This window comes from Aquarana catesbeiana, linkage group LG11 (genome assembly GCF_042186555.1).
Source record: "Aquarana catesbeiana isolate 2022-GZ linkage group LG11, ASM4218655v1, whole genome shotgun sequence".
NCBI lineage: Eukaryota > Metazoa > Chordata > Amphibia > Anura > Ranidae > Aquarana > Aquarana catesbeiana.
Window position 1 is genome coordinate 271,838,998 of NC_133334.1, and position 22,711 is coordinate 271,861,708.

The window sequence follows — 22,711 nt, forward strand, 5'->3', positions numbered from 1 at the left end:
TCACATACTAGCACATTTTGAGAAACTTCCCTTAGAACGAAGCCCTCCGGCGCCGTGATGTCACTGTTGAGACGGCTGACTTCTTCCCCCAGTCTTCCTTCCGGGTTCGCGGCCTCGGGCTACATGAGTGGTTGGGGGTGCAATGATGTCACTCCCGCTCATGCGCGTGGGAGCCGTCGTTTCCGGCACAGGCTCTGAAGGTCCGGCTTACAGTGCCGGGGGCTTTAACACGCATGCGCTGGTGATGTCATCGGCTGCATGCACTATGAATATCTCCTAAACTGTGAATTTTAGGAGATATTCCCCTTACTCACAGGCAGGGGCGTTGCTAGGTCTACTAAAGATCTGGGGCTAGAGCCCATAGCAGCGAAGTAAAGAAAGTCATACGCTTGGGCAGGCATACACATGTATATGATATAAATATGTGTGTGTATGTATATATATACAGAGGAGGTGATGCAGAGGCTGCGGGCATGGTACAGGAGATGTCAGAGGCTGCGGGCATGGTACAGACCACCTCTCTCCATCAGTACAGACCACCCCTCTGTACAGACCCCCCTCAGTACAGACCACCCCCCTCCATCAGTACAGACCCCCCTCAGTACAGACCACCCCTCCCTTAGTATAGACCTCCCCCCATCAGTATAGACACCCCCTCGGTGCAGCCACCCTCCTCAGTGCAGACCCCCCATCAGTATAGAAACCCCCCTCAGTGCAGACCCCCCAATCAGTATATACACCCCCCTCAGTGCAGACCCCCCCATTAGTATAGACACCCCCCCATAAGTATAGACACCCCCCTTTAGTGCAGACCCCCCATCAGTATAGGCACCCCTCTCCCCTCCCATAGCCCCCTGCACATGTCCACCTAAATACTGTATAGTAAAATGTACAGACCTCAGAACAGCGTTGACGGATATACTGTACACAGTGGTGTGTCCCTCGGGATTCCCCTCCTCCTGTGTGGATGTAAACAGAGAGGAGGGGAAGGCGGCCCCCACCTCCCAGCAACACCACTGCCTCAGGCTCACGCTGTGTCACTCGTGACATCACTGGTTGCTAGAACCTGGGCGGTTCTAGCAATCAGTGCAGTGGCAGAACAACGTAAAACGGCTGAGATGTTAGTTATCTGCACGGCGCCCACATCCACTGTTGATTGCACCGCTTCCCCCCAGTGAGAGACTCGGGGCTATGGGCCCTAGATTTGGGGCTATAGCCCCAATAGCCACCCCCTAGCGACGCCTCTGCTTACAGGTAACCCTTACTATAGGCTTGCCTGTAGGTACAAGTGGTAGTACAGAGTTTTACTACCACTTTAACCCCTGCAGTGCCGGGGGTGCCCATGCAAGGGTATTTTTTGTTCAAGCCCAGAGTTCAGCTTTAATGTAACAAAGCAATACATTTTTTTTTTTTTTTTATGACAAATAATGATCTACCTTCTCCATGTTTGGTGGTGAAGACCCTTCTTGGAGGGCCCTCAGCAGCTCATTCAGTAACATCTCAGGCAACCATTTTTATTTTTTTTTTAGAGCCAAAAAAAGTTTTGCAAAAAGTCTACATTGCAGTTCGTCATTTCACACGTGACAAGTGACACCTCCATGGCCTGCGACACCTCTGACTGTGATTTATTTTTATTTTATTTTTATTTTTTTCCAGAATTGACACAACGCGGGTAGAATTCACCATTCCCCTGAGAGAAAACTGGGCTCTGCCTTTCTTTGCTGTTCAGATAGCCACCATTACCTATTTGTTTAGGCCGGACCTGACCAGAGTGAAGGAGGTAAGCGTCTCAGAGACTAACATAGCAATGTGTGGGACAGTCTTGTCTTATTTTAAGGCAAACAGCTAAATACATAGAGTAATAAAGAAGAGGTGGATGAGTATCTGCGCTATCTAAAATATTGTAAAAAAAAGCAACCAGCACAGTTCGTCGATCATCAAGCACAAATAAATAAAAAGTCCAAAATGCAGCGCTTCAAATTGTCAGTAATCATAAGACAGTTCTGTCATAGTAGAGATCAAGAATATAAGGGACCCTTCACCAGCTTCAGTGTGTATGAAACCGCACACCACACTCAAGAGAATCCAATCTGCTTACCAGAAAGTAATGGTAAAAAGACATGTAATCTAAATCACAGGGGATCAAGGTGTGTCACACTCCAGATATTGCAAATCGATCACAGGGAATCCATATCCAGATCACATATAGCCACCAACTCATCAAACTTCAAGACAGGGATGCATATTATAAACACTCATCAATGAGACATGACCCAAGTGGAAAAAAAAAAAAAAGCAGCAATAGTCAAGCCCGTAAGTTATAAAAACAATAGTTTATTGTATTCCACTTACAGGTAGTAGAAATAAAACAGGCATCATGTTCTGTAGTAGAAAATCCGCGGCTCACAGCGTGCTTGCATCGGCCAGCCTGACATGTTTCGTCCCATAGGATCATCAGAGCCTCTGCAAGATGCTGATAACAGGTCTAATTCAGGAACTTACACTCTTTATATAAAATAAATACATAAAATTGAGGAGTTATTATTGAGTACATAGGTGTGTTATATGTATATTTATATTTTTTTATATGTGTGGAGTTTAGCTTTACTTTTAGGTTTTTGTTTTGTTTTCCGATGTCCATGAATATTTTAACATCTTGATTTACTTTTATGTTCCTCTTCAGAGAATGTCCCTTCTCGTAGTGTTCATTTCCACATTCCTCTTCAGTCTCACATGGCAGTTCAACCAGTTTGTGTTACTCCTGCAAAGTTTGGTGCTGTTTGCCCTGGACTGCCTGGACTTGGTTCCAAGCCGCAAGGTAAGGCCGTGCGAATGAATCTGTCTGATAATTGTAACCGCACATATTACTCAGCCAAGTAATGACGCCTCACAGAGACCTGTAATAAGGGGAATACCCTAAAGCAGAGGTCTCAAACTAGCGGCCCTCCAGCTGTTGCGGAACTACAAGTCCCATCATGCGTCTGCCTGTGGGAGTCATAATTATAACTGTCAGCTTGGCAATGAGTTGAGCTGCATCTTGATATAGTGCGGTCATTTACCCCGTAGGATCTCGACGCGCTTGGGACACACATTCCCACATATACTAGGGCCAATTTGGACAAGATCTAATTAACCTACTAGCATGTCTTTGGAGTGTGGGAGGAAACCGGAGTACCCGGAGGAAACCCATGCAGACACAGGGAGAACATGCAAACTCCAGGCAGATGGTGTCGTGGTCGGGATTCGAACCAGAGACCTTTTTTGCTGCTAGGTGAAAGTGCTACCCACTACACCACTGTGCTGCCTCATGGGACTTGTAGTTCTGCAACAGCTGGAGGGCCTCCAGTTTAAGACCCCTGGTCTAAAGTGACAGGTGTCAGTCACAGCTGCTGTGCCCTGTGTGGTGCACAAAACTTCCATAGAGCCAGTTTCATCTGGATTAACCACTTCCCGACCGCCGCACGACTATATACGTCCTAAGTTTGAATGGGGATATCGTTGTTATGGCAGCAGCTAGCTGCCATAACCCCGGTATCCCCGTTTTCGTGCGGCGGCCGGCTTTCAGATAAAAGTGGTCCCTGCGGCGGATTCGCCGCGAGATCACTTTTATCGGTGGCGGGAGAGGGGGCCCCCCCCCTCCCGCCGCGATCCGGTGCCCTCCGCCGTTTACCGGAGCCGTCGGTAGCGGCGGAGGCGATCGCGTCCTCTGCCGTTGTGTGTCAGGAGACGAGTGAGGCCAAGATGGCGCTCACTCGTCTCCAAGATACTGCTGGGCGGAAGCGACGTCAAAACGTCACTTCCGTCCACGCCTCTTAAAGGCATATTTTTTCAAATGTAATTTTTCTAAATGACTTTTTTTTTTTTTTTTTTTTATTGCATTTTAGTGTAAATATGAGATCTGAGGTCTTTTTGACCCCAGATCTCATATTTAAGAGGTCCTGCCATGCTTTTTTCTATTACAAGGGATGTTTACATTCCTTGTAATAGGAATAAAAGTGACACCATTTTTTTTTTTTTTAAACAGTGTAAAAATAAATAAAATATTTTAAAATAAATAATAAAAATAAAAAAAAAAAATTTTAAAACCCCCCTGTCCCGACGAGCTCGCGCGCAGAAGCGAACGCATACGCGAGTAGCGCCCGCATATGAAAACGGTGGTCAAACCACACATGTGAGGTATCACAGCGACCGGTAGAGCGAGAGCAATAATTCTAGCCCTAGACCTCCTCTGTAGCGCAAAATATGCAACCTGTAGAATTTTTTAAACGTCGCCTATGGAGATTTTTGAGGGTAAAAGTTTGACGCCATTCCACGAGCGGGCGCAATTTTCAAGCATGACATGTTGGGTATCAATTTACTTGGCGTAACATTATATTTCACAATATTAAAAAAAATTGGGATAACTTTACTGTTGTTTTATTTTTTTATTCAAAAAAGTGAATTTTTTCCAAAAAAAGTGCGCTTATAAGACCGCTGCGCAAATACGGTGCAAAAAAAAGTATTGCAATGACTGCCATTGTATTCTCTAGGGTGTTAGAAGAAAAACCATATATAATGTTTGGGGGTTCTAAGTAATTTTCTAGCAGAAAAACCTGTTTTAAACATGTAAACACCTAAAATCCAAAACGAGGCTGGTCCTTAAGTGGTTAAAGCTCATCTCTAGCCAGGACAAGGAGAATCTTATTAGCAACTTACTAGCAAAAGACTCACTCCCTTTCTTTTTTTTTTATAATCAATTTTTCCTGTAGTATTTCTATCTCGAATAGATCCTGTTTATGTGACTGGATCGCCCCTATTTTCTATTTTCTCTGTACAGAGAACTGGCTTCTGGTCAAGTTTCTTCCTCTGTGTAGTTTCCTGAAGTAGAGCAGATTGGGTGACTCCACAATACCTGGTCATAACCTGCCCACAGGTAGTAGCTATGCCAGTATCTGCTCTCTGGCTAACACAACACTATTCCTTATAGACAGTACATTCCTTTGGAATCCTACAAAAGGTAGTAACTATTTGCCACCGGTAGGCACAAATGTGACATGCGCCCCCTGCCTAGATCCTCCCCCCCAGTGCTCCGGTACAGTAAACTTTATTAAAAGAGCCAATGAGATCACATAAGAGAAATACAGTGACAAATTAAAAAGTTATTTAAAAAAAAAAATGTAATGTGCATGGAGTAAGGGAGCTAAGGGTCAAAAATAGGCAGGATCCTGGAGTTCAGTTTTAAAAAGAGCTGCAGAGGACACCCCCTCCCTGTGCTTATTATTTAAGGACCGGAAGGATTTGCCCCCTTAATAACCAGCCCATTTTTTTGCGATACGGCACTGCGTTGCTTTAACTGACAATTGCGCGGTCGTGCGAACGCTGTACCCAAACAAAATTGGCGTCTCCCCCCCCCCCCCACAAATAGAGCTTTCTTTTGGTGGTATTTGATCACCTCTGTGGTTTTTATTTTTTACGCTATAAACAAAAAAAGAGCGACAATTTTGAAAAACAAAAATATTTTACCATTTGCTATAATAAATGTCCCCCAAAAAACTAAAAAAAAAAACGAATTTCTTCATCAGTTTAGGCCAATATGTATTCTTCTACATATTTTTAGTAAAAAAAACCCCCCCGCAATAAGCGTATATTGATTGATTTGCGCAAAAGTTATAGCGTCTACAAAATAGGGGATAGATTTGTGTCATTTTTATTATTTATTTGTTTTTTTACTAGTAATGGCGGCGATCTGCGTTTAAAAAAAAAAAAATTGTGTTCTTTTAGCGTGACTGCAACATTGCAAAGGACAGATCGGACACTTTTGACACTTTTTTGGGACCATTGACATTTATACAGCGATCAGAGCTAAAAATAGCCACTGGGTACTGTGTAAATGACACTGGCAGGGAAGGGGTTAACACTAGGGGGCGATCAAGGGGTTAAATGTGTTCCTTAAGGAGGTGTTTCTAACTGTAGGGGGAGTGTAGTGACTGGAGGAGGAGAGAGATCGCTGTTCCTGATCACTAGGAACAGCAGATCTCTCTCTACTCCCCTGTCAGAACGGGGATCTGTTTGTTTACATACACAGATCCCCGCCGTTCTGGCTCTCTGTGGAGCGCTCACGGGTGGCCGGCGGACATCGCGGCTGGCAGGCCACGTGCATCGGCTCCAGTGTCGCGCCGCGGGCGTGCGCGCCTCCCATCGCTCTTAAAGCGTCCGACGTACTCCTACGGCGATTCGTGCAGGGGAACCAACCTGCCGCAGTATAATGACGCCAGCTGGTCGGCAAGAGGTTAAATGATAGGGTTCAGGAAATCCTCTGCAGCTGTTGGTATGTTACTTAAGCCAGCCATAAATAGTTGGTTTAGCAGGGACTGGCCGAGATTCGAACCATGTATGGACAGGCCAGGAGCGCCTGCTCTGTTAAAAACCATTACATAGAGCCGGTGAGTATAACATGTTCGTTATTTTAAAAAATAAAAAGTGATCCTTTACAATCAGGACTCTCACCCTGCCCCTGTACTGGGTGTCTGAGCTTCCAATCACCTACTTCAGTGCAGTCCTGTGGGAAGAAGTGGAGAGCGTCACATGATTCCCCATATACAGAAGTACCAAGGTACAGTGTCTTCAAAAAGTATTCATATCCTATTCATACCCCCCCTGCTGGGTCACAGCTAGAACCCTCCAATCAACAAAGCTCATGCTTCCTGGTGATCTGAGAGCTCCGACTCAGCAGGAGGCATGTCAGACCTCGGCAGAGAGGCCACTGCTTCTAAACAGAACAAGGGTCCTTCTACAGTGCCTTGAAAAAGTATTGATACCCCTTGAAATTTTCCACATTTTGTCATGTTACAACCAAAAATGTAAATGTTTTTTATTGGGATTTTATGTGATAGACCAACACAAAGTGGCACATAATTGTGAAGTGGAAGGAAAATGATGAATGGTTTTCACAATTCTTTACAAATAAATATGTGAAAAGTGTGGGGGGGGGATTTGTATTCAGCCCCCTTTACTCTGATACCCCCAACTAAAATCTAGTGGAACTAATTGCCTTCAGAAGTCACCTAATTAATAAATAGAGTCCACCTGTGTGTAATTAAATCTCAGTATAAATACAGCTGTTCTGTGAAGCCCTCAGAGGTTTGTTAGAGAACCTTAGTGAACAAACAGCATCATGAGGGCCAAGGAACACACCAGACAGGTCAGGGATTAAGTTGTAGAGAAGTTTAAAGCAGGGTTAATTTATAAAAAAATATCCCAAGCTTTGAACATCTCACGGAGCTCTGTTCAATCCATCATCAATGGAAAGAGTATGGCACAACTGCAAACCTACCAAGACATGGCCGTCCACCTAAACTGACCGGCCGGGCAAGGAGAGCATTCATCAGAGAAGAGCCAAGAGGTCCATGGTAACTCTGGAGGAGCTGCAGAGATCCACAGCTCAGGTGGGAGAATCTGTCCACAGGACAACTATTAGTCGTGTTCTCCACAAATCTGACCTTTATGGAAGAGTGACAAGAAGAAAGACATTGTTGAAAGAAAGCCATAAGAATTCCTGTTTGCAGTTTGTGAGAAGCCATGTGGGGGACACAGCAAACATGTGAAAGAAGGTGCTCTGGTCAGATGAGACCAAAATTTTACTTTTTGGCGTTAAAGCAAAACGCTATGTGTGGGGAAAACTATCACTGCACATCACCCTGAACACACCATCCCCACCGTGAAACATGGTGGTGACAGCATAATGTTGTGGAGATGCTTTTCTTCAGCAGGGACAGGGAAGCTGGTCAGAGTTGATGGGAAGATGGATGGAGCCAAATACAGGACAATCTTAGAAGAAAACCTGTTAGAGTCTGCAAAAGACTTGAGACTGGGGCGGAGGTTCACCTTCCAGCAGGACAACGACCCGAAACATACAGCCAGAGCTACAATGGAATGGTTTAGAGCAGAGGTCTCAAACCCAAATTGCCAGAGGGCCACATGACAAGTTTTCATATCCCATAGGGGCCGCATGCAAACTTTCAGAACTTCAAAAAACAATAAACTATACCAGCAATAATATCCTATACCCAGCACTGGTGTCAGCAAACACATTATTAACCCCCAGCATTAACCCCCACACTGCACAAATCCCCCCACACTCCATAAAATACCCCCCCCCACACTGCACACATTTCTACCCCAGTCACCCCACTAGGGACTTTGCCTCAGTGTGATGCTCACTCACCTCTCCTGGCAGTCAGGATCATCCGCCTCCCGAGTCCTCTCCTCCTGGCTTCCACACACGCCTAGTGACAGGGGACCCAGAGAACACAATCTCCCGCCCTGAGGTCAGTGCCTAGGTGGGCGGGGCGATGGGCGGATCTTTCCTCTGCTCTGTTCTCTCTCTGGGCTGCAGCAGCGCGCAGCGGAGAGGACAGAGCAGATGGAGACATAAAGCTCTTCGGCGCCTCCCCCTTTGCGGTGCAGTGCAAAAAGACTTCCTGGAACGGCCCTGCTTGTGGGCCATTTTTAACCAGTCCGCAGGCCACAAATGGCCCGCGGGCCGGTACTTTGAGACCCCTGGTTTAGATCAAAGCATATTCATGTGTTAGAATAGCCCAGTCAAAGTCCAGACCTGAATCCAATTAAGAATTTATAGCAATACTTGAAAATTGCTGTTCACAGACGCTCTTCATCCAATCTGACAGAGCTTGAGATATTTTGCAAAGAAGAATGGGCAAAAATGTCCCTCTCTAGATGTGCAAAGAGAGACATCCCCAAAAAGACTTGCAGCTGTAATTGAAGTGAAAGGAGGTTCTACAAAGTATTGACTCCGGGGGGCGCCATACAAATGTACCCCACACTTTACACAGATTTATTTGTAAAAAATTTGGAAAACCATTTATCATTTTCCTTCCACTTCACAATTATGTGCCACTTTGTGTTGGTCGATCACATAAAATCCCAATATTATTATTATTATACAGGATTTATATAGCGCCAACAGTTTGTGCAGCACTTTACAACTGGGGGCAGACAGTTAAAATACAAATCAATACAGGAGGAATCGGAAGGCCCTTCTCATTAGATCTTACAATCTAGAGGGGAGGGTCAAATGGAACAACAGGTAATAACTGTGGGGGATGATGAGATGGAGAAAATGAAAATCCAGTTGTTAGGTGTGGGTAGGGTGGGCTTCTCTGAACAGAAGGGTTTTCAGGGATCGTCTAAAAGCTAATAGAGTAGGAGATAATTGGATAGATTGGAGTAAGGAGTTCCATAGGATTAGAGAGGCTCTGGAAAAGTCCCAGAGGTGAGCATGGGAGGAGTTGATGAGGGCGTTAGAGAGCAGGAGGTCTTGAGAAGAATGAAGAGAACGATTAGGTTGGTATTTTGAGACTAGGTCAGTGATGTACGGTTTTTAGGTTGTAACATGACAAAATGTGTAAAATTTCAAGGGATATGAATACTTTTTTCATGGCACTGTATGTTACTTCCATGGAGAATGAAAGGGGGAGAAAGTGAAGAGAGTGTGTTCTGCTACATGGTCTGCATTATGGTGGACCCATTACTTTGCCCTCCAACAACAAAGACACACAGATTCACTTTAAGGGACTTTCCATCACTTTACTGAAAAGATAGGTATGAAAACCAGTACAGTCCAACACTGCTTAATATATTGGTGCTTTATAGGAAAGGATAATTGTATGATTAACTACAGCAACCAGTAAGGTATGTTGTGCTATATACTGTATGTTGTGCTATATACTGTATGTTGTGCTATATACTGTATGTTGTGCTATATACTGTATGTTTGCCTATGTTGTGTTGTTTGTAGGTGAGAAGCCTGTACATGATTCAGGCATCCAGTCTTCTCCTGGTGTGTCTCCTCCAGTTCATCAATACCATGATTCTGGGCTCACTGCTTCTCAGCTTCATCCTGGCCGCCATTATCGCCCAGAGATTACAGGTGAGCAAATCTGAGACTGATGGGTTTTATTACCTCAACTGCTACTGTGGTGGGTTGGGTGCAGATCTTTGAGTTTTATATGTACGGTACATACACCATTAAACAGAGCAGGTAAGTATAACATGGTGGTTTTTTTTTTTTTTTCTTTTTTTTATATACAGTGGGGACGGAAAGTATTCAGACCCCCTTCAATTTTTCACTCTTTGTTATATTGCAGCCATTTGCTAAAATCATTTAAGTTCATTTTTTTTCCTCATTAATGTACACACAGCACCCCATATTGTACACACAGCACCCCATATTGTACACACAGCCCCCCATATTGTACACACAACACCCCATATTGTACACACAGCCCCCCATATTGTACACACAGCACCCCATATTGTACACACAGCACCCCATATTGTACACACAGCACTCCATATTGTACACACAGCACCCCATATTGACAGAAAAACACAGAATTGTTGACATTTTTGCAGATTTATTAAAAAAGAAAAATTGAAATATCACATGGTCCTAAGTATTCAGACCCTTTGCTCAGTATTTAGTAGAAGCCCCTTTTGATCTAATACAGCCATGAGTCTTTTTGGGAAAGATGTTACAAGTTTTTCACACCTGGATTTGGGGATCCTCTGCCATTCCTCCTTGCAGATCCTCTCCAGTTCTGTCAGGTTGGATGGTAAATGTTGGTGGACGGCCATTTTTAGGTCTCGCCAGAGATGCTCAATTGGGTTTAAGTCAGGGCTCTGGATGGGCTATTCAAGAACAGTCACGGAGTTGTTGTGAAGCCACTCCTTCGTTATTTTAGCTGTGTGCTTAGGGTCATTGTCTTGTTGGAAGGTAAATCTTCGGCCCAGTCTGAGGTCCTGAGCACTCTGGAAAAGGTTTTCGTCCAGGATATCCCTGTACTTGGCTGCATTCATCTTTCCCTCGATTGCAATCAGTCGTCCTGCCCCTGCAGCTGAAAAACACCCTCACAGCATGATGCTGCCACCACCATGCTTCACTGTTGGGACTGTATCGGACAGGTGATGAGCAGTGCCTGGTTTTCTCCACACATACCGCTTAGAATTAAGGCCAAAAAGTTCTATCTTGGTCTCATCAGACCAGAGAATCTTATTTCTCACCATCTTGGAGTCCTTCAGGTGTTTTTTTAGCAAACTCCATGTGGCTTTCATGTGTCTTGCACTCAGGAGAGGCTTCCGTCGGGCCACTCTGCCATAAAGCCCTGACTGGTGGAGGGCTGCAGTGATGGTTGACTTTCTACAACTTTCTCCCATCTCCCGACTGCATCTCTGGAGCTCAGCCACAGTGATCTTTGGGTTCTTCTTTACCTCTCTCACCAAGGCTCTTCTCCCCCGACAGCTCAGTTTGGCCGGACGGCCAGCTCTAGGAAGGGTTCTGGTCGTCCCAAATGTCTTCCATTTAAGGATTATGGAGGTCACTGTGCTCTTAGGAACCTTAAGTGCAGCAGAAATTTTTTTGTAACCTTGGCCAGATCTGTGCCTTGCCACAATTCTGTCTCTGAGCTCTTCAGGCAGTTCCTTTGACCTCATGATTCTCATTTGCTCTGACATGCACTGTGAGCTGTAAGGTCTTATATAGACAGGTGTGTGGCTTTCCTAATCAAGTCCAATCAGTATAATCAAACACAGCTGGACTCAAATGAAGGTGTAGAACCATCTCAAGGATGATCAGAAGAAATGGACAGCACCTGAGTTATATATATGAGTGTCACAGCAAAGGGTCTGAATACTTAGGACCATGTGATATTTCAGTTTTTCTTTTTTAATAAATCTGCAAAAATGTCAGCAATGCCCTCACTGTAATCGGTGAGGTTATCAGTCTAACCTGTGTGGTTGGGTCCCGAACACTACTCTGTAGAAGCCATGATTTCCATACACGGCACTGATGATGGTCAAAAAGTCTGAAGGCGCTGTATGCTGTTTGCAATAAATGGCTCTTTAATATTGGGCTATATTTGCACTATACACTGTCAGTTCTTGACGTGCATCTGACAAATGGGTGTAAAGGAATTATTTGCATGGCTCCACCCATTGTCCTGACATGATAAATAATCCTCGTATTTTATGGATTGGAGATAGAATGACATGTGAATACTTTTTGTTTTCAGAAGGCTTTATTTTCCTATCTGTCAAGGAAATCCATAGTCTATTATTTTAATTCCAGTGATAATGGGGTATATGACAGAGTAAGTGTTGTGTGTACACAAATATCCAATTGGAGCGTTCAGGGTAACTTTCTGCCGATCTCAATGTACCAGAATGCAGCACCTCTGAAGAGACTGAAATATCTCTAGGGAAACCGATAAGAACAGCAGGGCGCAATCTGAGTGTAGTATATTAACAGATTTATTGTGGTGAAGAGACAAATGGCAATCCACATTGTGACAGTTAAAACCAGACTCATCACATTGTAAGGGCTTCCAATGGACAGTCTCACAACAACAGGGAACCTCAGAGCAGCACAGAAATACTGGGTGGATGGATACACCTGCAGGACCAAGAAAAAACACCGGAGGGGGGGGGGGGGGGGGGGGCACCAAACTAAGTGCAGCATTAACCACCTGCTTGATGGGCACTTATACCCCCTTCCTGCCCAGGCCAGTTTTCAGCTTTCAGCGCTGTCACACTTTGAATGACAATTGCGCGGTCATGCAAACCTGTACCCAAATGAAACTTTTATCATTTTTTTTTGGAGACAGATAGAGCTTTCTTTGGTGGTATTTAATCACCACCGGGGTTTTTATTTTTTGCTAAACAAACAAAAAAAAAAGACGGACAATTTTGAAAAAAATAACCTTGTTTCTGTAATAAAATTTTCCAAAAAAATAATTTTTCTCCTTCACTGATGTGCGCTGATGAGGAAGCACTGGGCACTAATGATGGGCACTGATGATGCTGCACTGAGAGCAGAGATAGGCTTCAACGATGAGTGGGCACTGATGAGGAAGCACTGATGGGCACTGATGAGGAAGCACTGATAGGCACTGATGAGGAGGCACTGAGGGCAGAGATAGGCTTCAATGATAAGTGGGCACTAATGAGGAAGCACTGCTGGGCACAGATGAGAAGGCACTGAGGGCCAGAGATAGGCTGCACTGATGAGGAAGCACTGGGCACTAATGATGGGCACTGATGGTGCAGCACTGTGGGCAGAGATAGGCTGCAATGATGAGTGGGCACTGATGAGGAGGCACTGAGGGCCAGAGATAGGCTGCACTGATGAGGAAGCACTTGGCACTAATGATGGGCACTGATGATGCAGCACTGTGGGTAGAGATAGGCTGCAATGATGAGTGGGCACTGATGAGGAGGCACTGAGGGCCAGAGATAGGCTGCACTGATGAGGAAGCACTGAGGGCCAGAGATAGGCTGCACTGATGGGCACTGATGAGGAAGCACTGGGCACTAATGATGGGCACTGATGATGCTGCACTGAGGGCAGAGATAGGCTTCAATGATGAGTGGGTACTGATGAGGAAGCACTGATGGGCACTGATAAGGAAGCACTGGGCACTAATGATGGGCACTGATAAGGAAGCACTGGGCACTAATGATGGGCACTGATGCACTGAGGTTAGAGATAGGCTGCAATGATGAGTGGGCACTGATGAAGAAGCACTGATGGGCACTGATGAGGAAGCACTGGGCACTAATGATGGTCACTGATGTTGCACTCAGGGCAGAGATAGGCTGCAATGATGAGTGGGCACTGATGAGGAAGCACTGATGGGCACTGATAAGGAAGCACTGGGCACTAATGATGGGCACTGATGCACTGAGGTTAGAGATAGGCTGCAATGATGAGTGGGCACTGATGAAGAAGCACTGATGGGCACTGATGAGGAAGCACTGGGCACTAATGTTGCACTGAGGGCAGAGATAGGCTGCAATGATGAGTGGGCACTGATGAGGAAGCACTGATGGGCACTGGTGAGGAGGCACTGAAGGCCAGAGAGAGGCTGCACTGATAAGGCAGCACTGATGGGCACTGATGAGGAGGCACTGCTGGGCATCATTGATGGGCACTGATGGCGCTGCACTAATAATCAGGGTACTGATGATCTGTGTACATGTCCCCTGCCAGGATTGCGGGTTATTGGCTCTACTCTCCTCACTCTGTGACAGCACGTGAGGAAAGTACTGACGATAACCAGCAAGTCTGTTTACACTGAGATCAGCTGTGATTGGACATATCTGATCACATGGTAAAGGACTGCTGTGATTGGGCTTTACTATAATCTGTGATTGGCTGTATCCAGCGATCACAAACTGGATCGGATGCACGTCCCAGAGGGCTTGCAAGGGCCGTGGTTCCCGGAAGGACATCCATGTGCGCTCTCCTGGAACAACAGAGCCACGCTGTAGCCGTCTTTCAGGTATAGCCTGGTAGGGAAGTGGTTAATTGTACTGAGAAATACTTGTAAATTAGCACCTCACATGGGAAGAAGAAATGACACATTTTGTATGTAACCTGTGAGTGGTCGGCTCATGCATCTGGGGTGGGGAGCCTCTTCCTACAACTTGCAGCCTAGAAAGTCGGGACATCCGGCTGGATGACAGCTTGGATGAGGAAGTAAAAAGCAATAAAATGGCGGAGGGCTTCTTGTGGGATGCAGAGCAGACCGGAAGTGATGTCAGGGGGGCGGAGCTATGCATTTTAAGGCCACCCAATCCATTTTCTCAAGCTAACCTGGTTATAGCATTAAGTGTCACAATGTGAGTTGTCATTTTGTCTTTTCACCACAGTAAATCTGTTAATATACTACACTCAGATCGCGCCCCGCTGTTCTTCTTTATCCATCATTTTATTTCCGTTTCCTGTACTTTTGATACTTTCTTCATCTAATCTATGGATCTGCATATTTTATTTCAGGTTTTTACATGTATTTATGTTGTCTTTCAGAAAAACCTTAGAAGTGGCAGTGTGCTGAGGAGACTCTGGAACATCGCCGTCCATGTAGTGATCGTTCTGCTCCTTGCTACAATCATTAATAAGTGTGTTAAGGTGAGCAGATGTTAATGGATGTAAGAAAATGTATCCGGTCTATTTAACCACTTAAAGTGGATGTAAACCCAATGTCATCCTTTCTAAACTACTGCCATGGGGGTTATCTATAAGGATAATCACGCCTCCTGCATGTATCTTTACCTGTCAAATGTCTCCCCTCTGTCTGTTATGAGACCCGAAAAACTGCAGATTCTGTGGGCGGGTCTGTTGTCTGGAGCTCGGTGGGCAGAGTCATGATGTCAGTAGACTCCCCGCCCATCTCTACACTCCCCGCCCACCTCTACACTCCCCTTGTCAATATGCATTTTCTCCTGTGTATTTCTTACACTGAACTTCTGCTATGATCTCTAACATCCAGTGAAAAGACAGGAAAGTAACCACATGACTCCAGCATGCCAAATCACGCTGAGGTGTGGAACAGCCAATCCTTGCAGAGCTGCTGAAGAAAGGAGTGGGGGAGGGAATTAAAAAATAATGCATGTCTTAGGCTAGTGCACTAGATATGTAAATCACCTGTCACTCACAGCAAGGGGGAGGATTTGACAAAGTTTTCCTCTGTTTGTCAAGATTTATCTCACTGAACAATAAAAGAGGATTGCTCAGAGCTGGATTAACTCTTTGTGGCAAGACTGGGCTCGAATGATAGGAAATCTTATACTCTACATTATGACATAAAAACAAAGTTAAAAAAATTTCGGGTTTACATCCACTTTAAGAACCGGGCCTAGTTTTCAAACTTGTAGTTAAAATCTTTTTTTCTTTTGCTAGAAAATTACTTTGAACCCCCAAACATTATATATATATATTTTTTTTTTTCAGACACCCCAGAGAATAAAATGGCGGTCGTTGCAATACTTCATGTCACACCGTATTTGCACAGCGGTCTTACAAGCGCAGATTTTTTTGGGGAAAAAATAAATTTTTTTAAAATTAAAAAATAAGACAACAGTACAGTTAGCCCAAATTTTTTTATATATTGGGAAAGATTATGTTACGCCAAGTAAACTGATACCTAACATGTCACGCTTCAAAATTGTGCCCGTTTGTGGAATGGCGACAAACAGGCTGTCTAAAAAAAAAAAAAAAAAATTATAAAAATGTGGTTTTGGTACAGTATTGCATGACCGTGCATATGTCATTCAAAGTGCGGCAGCGCTAAAAGCTAAAAATTGTCCTGGGCAGGAAGGGGGTGAAAGTGCCCGGTATTGAAGGGGTTAACAGACTAAAGTGGAAAAATAAGAGACAATTATTATTAAAGTTATTATTATTAAAAATGTAACTTCCGCTTTAAGTGAAGGTGACCCCCTGACATGCCACATTTGGCATGTCATTTTTTTGGAGGGGGGGGGAGCGGATACCCTCGTTTTAGAGGCACCCAGCTCCCACTTCCTCCCAGGGCCCCGCGGTGCCGAAAGGAAGTTCACCTCTCCCCCTCCCTCCCTGCAATCTTTTGGGACACGTCACAGGTCCCAGAAGATTGCCCGGCCATTCACAGCGCGGCTCGCGCATGCGTAGCCGGGCGCCCACAGTAAGAATGCTGGCGCCGTGGAGAGGAAGGGATGCTTCTTTCTCCCGCATCGCTGGACTGGTGAATGTCCGATTATTAAAAGTCAGCAGCTACACTTTTTTTTGTAGCTGCTGACTTTTAATTCTTTTCTTTTTCAGCGGAACTCCGCTTTAAGGTTTACTTACATTTTATAGGTTTTATACAGTTTCATTGCTTGCTGATCTAACTACGGTAAAGTAAATTTGGCGCGTTGCTGTATATTTCTTTGCTTTGTGTAGTGTATTGCTTTCTATAGCATTGTTTTCGTGAGCTTACAAAACATGTGATCAAGAAAAACATGGCTGACCCCATTTGCCTATATAAATCCAAGCTGTACATAGAAATCTGTCATCATATATGCTTTTAAAAAAAAAATTCTTTAATTAAAACGTTGTCCTTTTATAGTTTTATAATTTTTTTGTATTTGTTTCTCCTTGACAGAAAGTCCTGAATCTGCAGTCAGATGAACACATTTTTAAGTTCATACAAGCAAAACTGGGCTTTAAAACCAGGTAATCGCCTTTCTGGACAATTCTATTGCCATGTTCTCGCTGAAAATGCATATTTGCCATACTGACCTGCTCATGCCGTCACATTAAAGCGATAGCAAAGGCTTTTTTGTTGATTTATATCTACATTTAAATGTGTGTTTAGGGTGATGAGGGGCAGCGCCAGAAAATTATTAAATGATAATAACGAGTGAAGCTGCCCCTTTAAAAGCGGATAAACCACTCAAATGTGAATTAATACTGAAATAAAAAGATGTGGTGTTACCTCAAAACTCAATATGAATATAAAGAATAAGTGATCATTTCTTATGAATCCTTCAAAAACTAAACAGAGTGGTGCAATAACATAACATAACCAGGGGCGGACTGACCATTCGGGCACTCGGGCACTGCCCGAGTGCCCCATGCCACTAAGGGGTCCCATCAGGGTTGCCATCCTCCAATAAAACCAGGGACAGTATGTAAAAATCTGTGTTTTTTAAAAATCCCAAGATTATAGCTGCCCCACCTCTCCAGTACCTTTTCAGTGTGTGTATGTGTATTCTGTGTGTGTATACTGTGTGTGTATATTGTGTGTATACTGTATGTGTGTGTGTATACTGTGTGGCCCCATAATCTATTGCCTGGGGGCCCCATAATCTCCTATTGCCCGGGGGCCCCATAATCTTCTCCTATTGCCCGGGGGCCCCATAATCTCCTATTGCCTGGGAGCCCCATAATCTCCTATTGCCCGGGGGCCCCATAATCTCCTATTGCCCGGGTGCCCCATAATCTCCTATTGCCCGGGGGCCCCATAATCTCCTATTGCCCGGGGGCCCCATAATCTCCTATTGCCCGGGGGCCCCATAATCTCCTATTGCCCGGGGGCCCCATAATCTTCTCCTATTGCCCGGGGGCCCCATAATCTCCTATTGCCCGGGAGCCCCATAATCTCCTATTGCCCGGGGGCCCCATAATCTCCTATTGCCCGGGGGCCCCATAATCTCCTATTGCCCGGGGGCCCCATAATCTCCTATTGCCCGGGGGCCCCATAATCTTCTCCTATTGCCCGGGGGCCCCATAATCTTCTCCTATTGCCCGAGGGCCCCATAATCTTCTCCTATTGCCCGAGGGCCCCATAATCTTCTCCTATTGCCCGAGGGCCCCATAATCTTCTCCTATTGCCCGGGGGCCCCATAATCTCCTATTGCCCGGGGGCCCCATAATCTCCTATTGCCCGGGGGCCCCATAATCTCCTATTGCCCGGGGGCCCCATAATCTCCTATTGCCCGGGGGCCCCATAATCTTCTCCTATTGCCCGGGGGCCCCATGAGTTGTCAGTCTGCCCCTGAACATAACATAACATTATTAGACCACTCTGTTTAATCCTTAAAGGATTCATATGAAATGATCACTTATTTTTTGTATTCATATTGAGTTTTAGCGAGGTAGCGCCACACCTTTTTTATTTCAGTATTTATACCTACAGCTAAGCCAATAATAAAGCTTACCTTGTAGGTACAGTAAATATCTCCTAAACATGCACCATCTAGGACAGGGATATGCAATTAGCTGACCTCCAGCTGTTGCAAAACTACAAGTCCCATCATGCCTCTGGGTGTCATGCTTGTGGCTGTCAGAGTCTTGCTGTGCCTCATTGGACTTGTAGTTCTGCAACAGCTGGAGGTCCGCTAATTGCATATCCCTGATCTAGGAGATATTTACTTTAGCCGCGCTGGTAATGTTATCCGTTGAGAGAGAGCTGTTGGGTGGCCGTGGCTCCCGCGCACATGTGCAGGAGTGCCGTCATCCCAGCTTGGCCCTTCAAACAGCCTGCCAACCTGGAAGGAACATCAGGTGAACATGGAAGCCCTGGCAGTGGTGACAGCGCACCACCGGAGGGCTTGGTTTTCAGGTAAGTCATTCATATTGTGCTAGTATGAGGTGTATATTAGCACAGTGGGGGTTATTTACTAAAGGCAAATCCACTTTGCACTACAAGTGCAAAGTGCACTTGAAATTGCACTTGGAAGTGCAGTCGCTGTAAATCTGAGGGGTAGATCTGAAATTAGGGGAAGCTCTGCTGATTTTATCATCCAATCATGTGGCAAGCTGAAATGCTGTTTTTTATTTTCCTTGCATGTCCCCTTCGGATCTACAGCGACTGCAGTTTCAAGTGCACAGAGAAGATTTTTTTTTGTTTTCTTTTTTTTGCAGTTTACTACACTTTAAGGCCTTTTTTCACACGATCATTTAGCTACATACACCAGATTCCAGCAGCAAGAATTCTTGCAGCTGGAATAACCGATGCCTGATCAGTGGTGACCACTCAGCCTACATAAACTAATGACAGGATGACAGCGCCTGCCGCATGTAGCTGCACAGCATAGGGTTGCCTGCAGTTAGGGGACAGATGTCCAAGCCTGGACATAGCCGACTGCATCCAGGCGTCCAGACCCACACATCCGTACCTAACTGCAGGTAACCCTGTGGTGTGCAGCTACATGCGATCAGCGGCAGGCGCTGTCATCCTGTCAGTTTATATAGGGCTGAGCACCCACCGCTATTAACATGCACCTGTCATTCCAGCTGCAAGAAATCACTGATTCTTGCTGGAGGGATCCGGTATATGCAGCTAAAACGGCCATGAGAAGGAGGCCTAAAGTGTGTCTAAAGCAAGTAAAAATGAGGTGCAGCTACCTGTTGGCCTTTTGTCCTGCAGTCATCCATCGACCTTTACCCCAACGCAGAAGGGACCTGGAGCGTGCTGTCTAAATGTTCCCTCCTATCAAAGCACTAGGTTTATTTCTTCATTTTTGCCAGCCCTGTATTTACATTGCACCTGATGCCTTGTATTGTCTTATGCCCCGTACACACGGTCGGATTTTCCGATGGAAAATGTGTGATAGGACCTTGTTGTCGGAAATTCTGACCGTGTGTGGGCTCCATCACACATTTTCCATCGGATTTTCCGACACACAAAGTTTGAGAGCAGGCTATAAAATTTTCCGACAACAAAATCCGTTGTCGGAAATTCCGATCGTGTGTACACAAATCCGACGCACAAAGTGCCACGCATGCTCAGAATAAATAAAGAGATGAAAGCTATTGGCTACTGCCCCGTTTATAGTCCAGACGTACATGTTTTACGTCACCGCGTTCAGAATGATCGGATTTTCCGACAACTTTGTGTGACCGTGTGTATGCAAGACAAGTTTGAGCCAACATCCGTCGGAAAAAATCCTAGGATTTTGTTGTCGGAATGTCCGATCAATGTCCGACCGTGTGTACGGGGCATAAGTGCGATTCACAGAGGGGAAACACGACTTCAGTACGACTTTGCAAGGCAACTTCAACACGGCTTCAACGCGACTTCAGCGCGACTTTAAGCAACTTGCAACACGACTTCAAGTTGCCTCCAGGACAGGCGACTTTGGCTGTGGCCAATCACAGAATAATCAGCTCTCTGGGAGGGAGGGGTTTGCCTGGGTAAACTAATTTCTGTTCCTGTAAAGTTGCTTCAATATAGATGGAGATCCGACTTGGAGGCGACTTCCATTGAATTCTATGGGTACAGGTCGCCTAGAAGTCGCCTTGAAGTAGTTCAAGAACCTTTTCTGAAGTCGGAGCGACTTCAGTAGTGTACATTAAGACGGCTCTCATTGACTATAATGCAATTCCCAATGTCAAGCGACTTGGGGCGACTTGAGGGCTGACAAGTCGGATCCCAAGTCGTTGTAGTGTGAACCGACTCTAAGTATCACACATCCTTTTGAGCAGTGGTGTTGGCTCATGTTTTTGTGCCTATTTCCTTCTGTATGTTGAAAAACTCAGTATAGTTTATTTTCAAAGAGATGAGGTTCTGGATTTAATTATATATACAGTGCCTTGAAAAGTATTCATACCCCTTGAAATGTTCCACATTTTGTCCTGTTGCAACCAAAAATGTAAATGTATTTTATTGGGAATTTATGTGATAGACCAACACAAAGTGGCTCATAACTGTGAAGTGGAAGGAAAATGATAAATGGTTTTCAAATTTTTTTTACAAATAAATATGTGAAAAGTGTGGGGTACATTTGTATTCAGCCCCCTTTACTCTGATACCCCTAACTAAAATCTAGTGGAACCAATTGCCTTCAGAAGTTACCTAAATAGTAAATAGAGTCCACCTGTGTGTAATTTAATCTCAGTATAAATACAGCTATACACAGCTCTTCTGATTCTTGACCCTTAGGGTTATAGCGCCACCTACAGGAGTAGGATGCTAGGCAGAAAAAGTACACAGCACCACCTGTAGGCAGTCCTGGCTGGTGTAAACCCCCTTTCTGCTATAGGCAAGTCAATTAAAGGGGTTGTAAAGATAAAAGTTTTTTCACCTTAATGCATTCTATGCATTAAGGTGAAAAAACATCTGACAATACCGGCCCCCCCAGCCCCCCTGTTTTACTTACCTGACCCCTCGAAAGTCCCACGCTCGCCCCCAACATCTTCTCCGTTGCTCAGCCTGGCCGTTGATTGGCTAGAGTGGATGGATTGAAAGCAGCGCAACCATTGGCTCGTGCTGCTGTCAATCACATCCAATGATGCGGCGCGACGGGGAGCGGGGCCGAGTGATACAGTGAGCGGCTATGGCCGCCGGCTGTATCAAGGGAGCACGCCCGCAAGAACCCACCACCATGCGAGGGAGCTTGCATGATGGTGATTAGTTCTTGCGGGGGGGGAGCCGAGACAGCCGCCGAGGGACCCCAGAAGAGGAGGTTCGGAGCCACTCTGTGCAAAACGAGCTGCACAGTGGAGGTACGTATGATATGTTTGTTATTTTAAAAAAAAAAAAATTATCTTTAGTGATCCTTTAAGTCACAAAGTGACAGAAAGATTACATTTAAAAAAAAACTAGGGGTGGGTGCTGTGTCCATCAATGAAGTCAGAGAAAGAGAATTTACAGTGAATAACATTACATTCATTGATGGACACAGCTCTTCTGATTCTTCACCCTGAGGGCATCCCAAAGCAGTGTCTTAAAAAGGGGGGGAAACCAAAAACATTAAATTTTAAACAGCTGCCTAAAAAACCTTGTAGCCAAAACAATCATCCAAAGATGCAAAGACATCAGTTTGTAAAATTGTTCTAAAAGTGTACAAAGACGACAAGGAAGCCGCCTTGCAAATCCGAGACACAAACGCCAGAGGTCGGAACGCCCAGGAGGCAAGAATCACCCTGCCATTCTGAAGCTTCCCTCCATCCACTTTGCATATTATTTTTTATATATATATATATATATATACTGGGATTCTGTACTTGCCAAATACATAGCTCCCAACTGTCCCTGATTTCGAGGCACTGTCCCTGATTTGGAAAAATGTCCCTCTGTCCTCCTCATTTGTCCCTCATTTTAGTCTGATCCATATAGCTGTATATAAAATGCACTTTTTATCTATCAAAAAGTGTTTCCCAGCACTAAACCTTTCATCTGATTTCTAAATTGCTGCATTTGTAAATTCCAAAAGCCAATATAAAGGAATATTAGTGGTAAAAAAAAGCTCTTCTGGGTTTAACCAATCCTGTTTTTTTTTTGTACAATTCTCCTTTAAGGGGGCGTGGCAAGGGGTGTGTCTTATGCCTCCATACTTTTGCTGATAGGTGCCCCTCATTCCCATCTCAAAAAGTTGGGAGGCATGCAAATATGCTGCGGAAATCTCCCTCCAC

General features: G+C 45.0%; 1 protein-coding gene across 1 annotated transcript in view; it reads left to right on the forward strand.

Annotated features, from left to right (window-relative positions):
* The window catches only part of DPY19L3 (dpy-19 like C-mannosyltransferase 3), a 90,270-nt gene that overhangs the window by 18,298 nt on the left and 49,261 nt on the right, over window positions 1-22,711 (forward strand). The window contains 5 exon segments of the mRNA XM_073605829.1: window positions 1,657-1,780; window positions 2,684-2,818; window positions 9,797-9,928; window positions 14,864-14,965; window positions 16,956-17,026. Of these exon segments, the coding sequence (XP_073461930.1) occupies window positions 1,657-1,780; window positions 2,684-2,818; window positions 9,797-9,928; window positions 14,864-14,965; window positions 16,956-17,026 (564 nt within the window).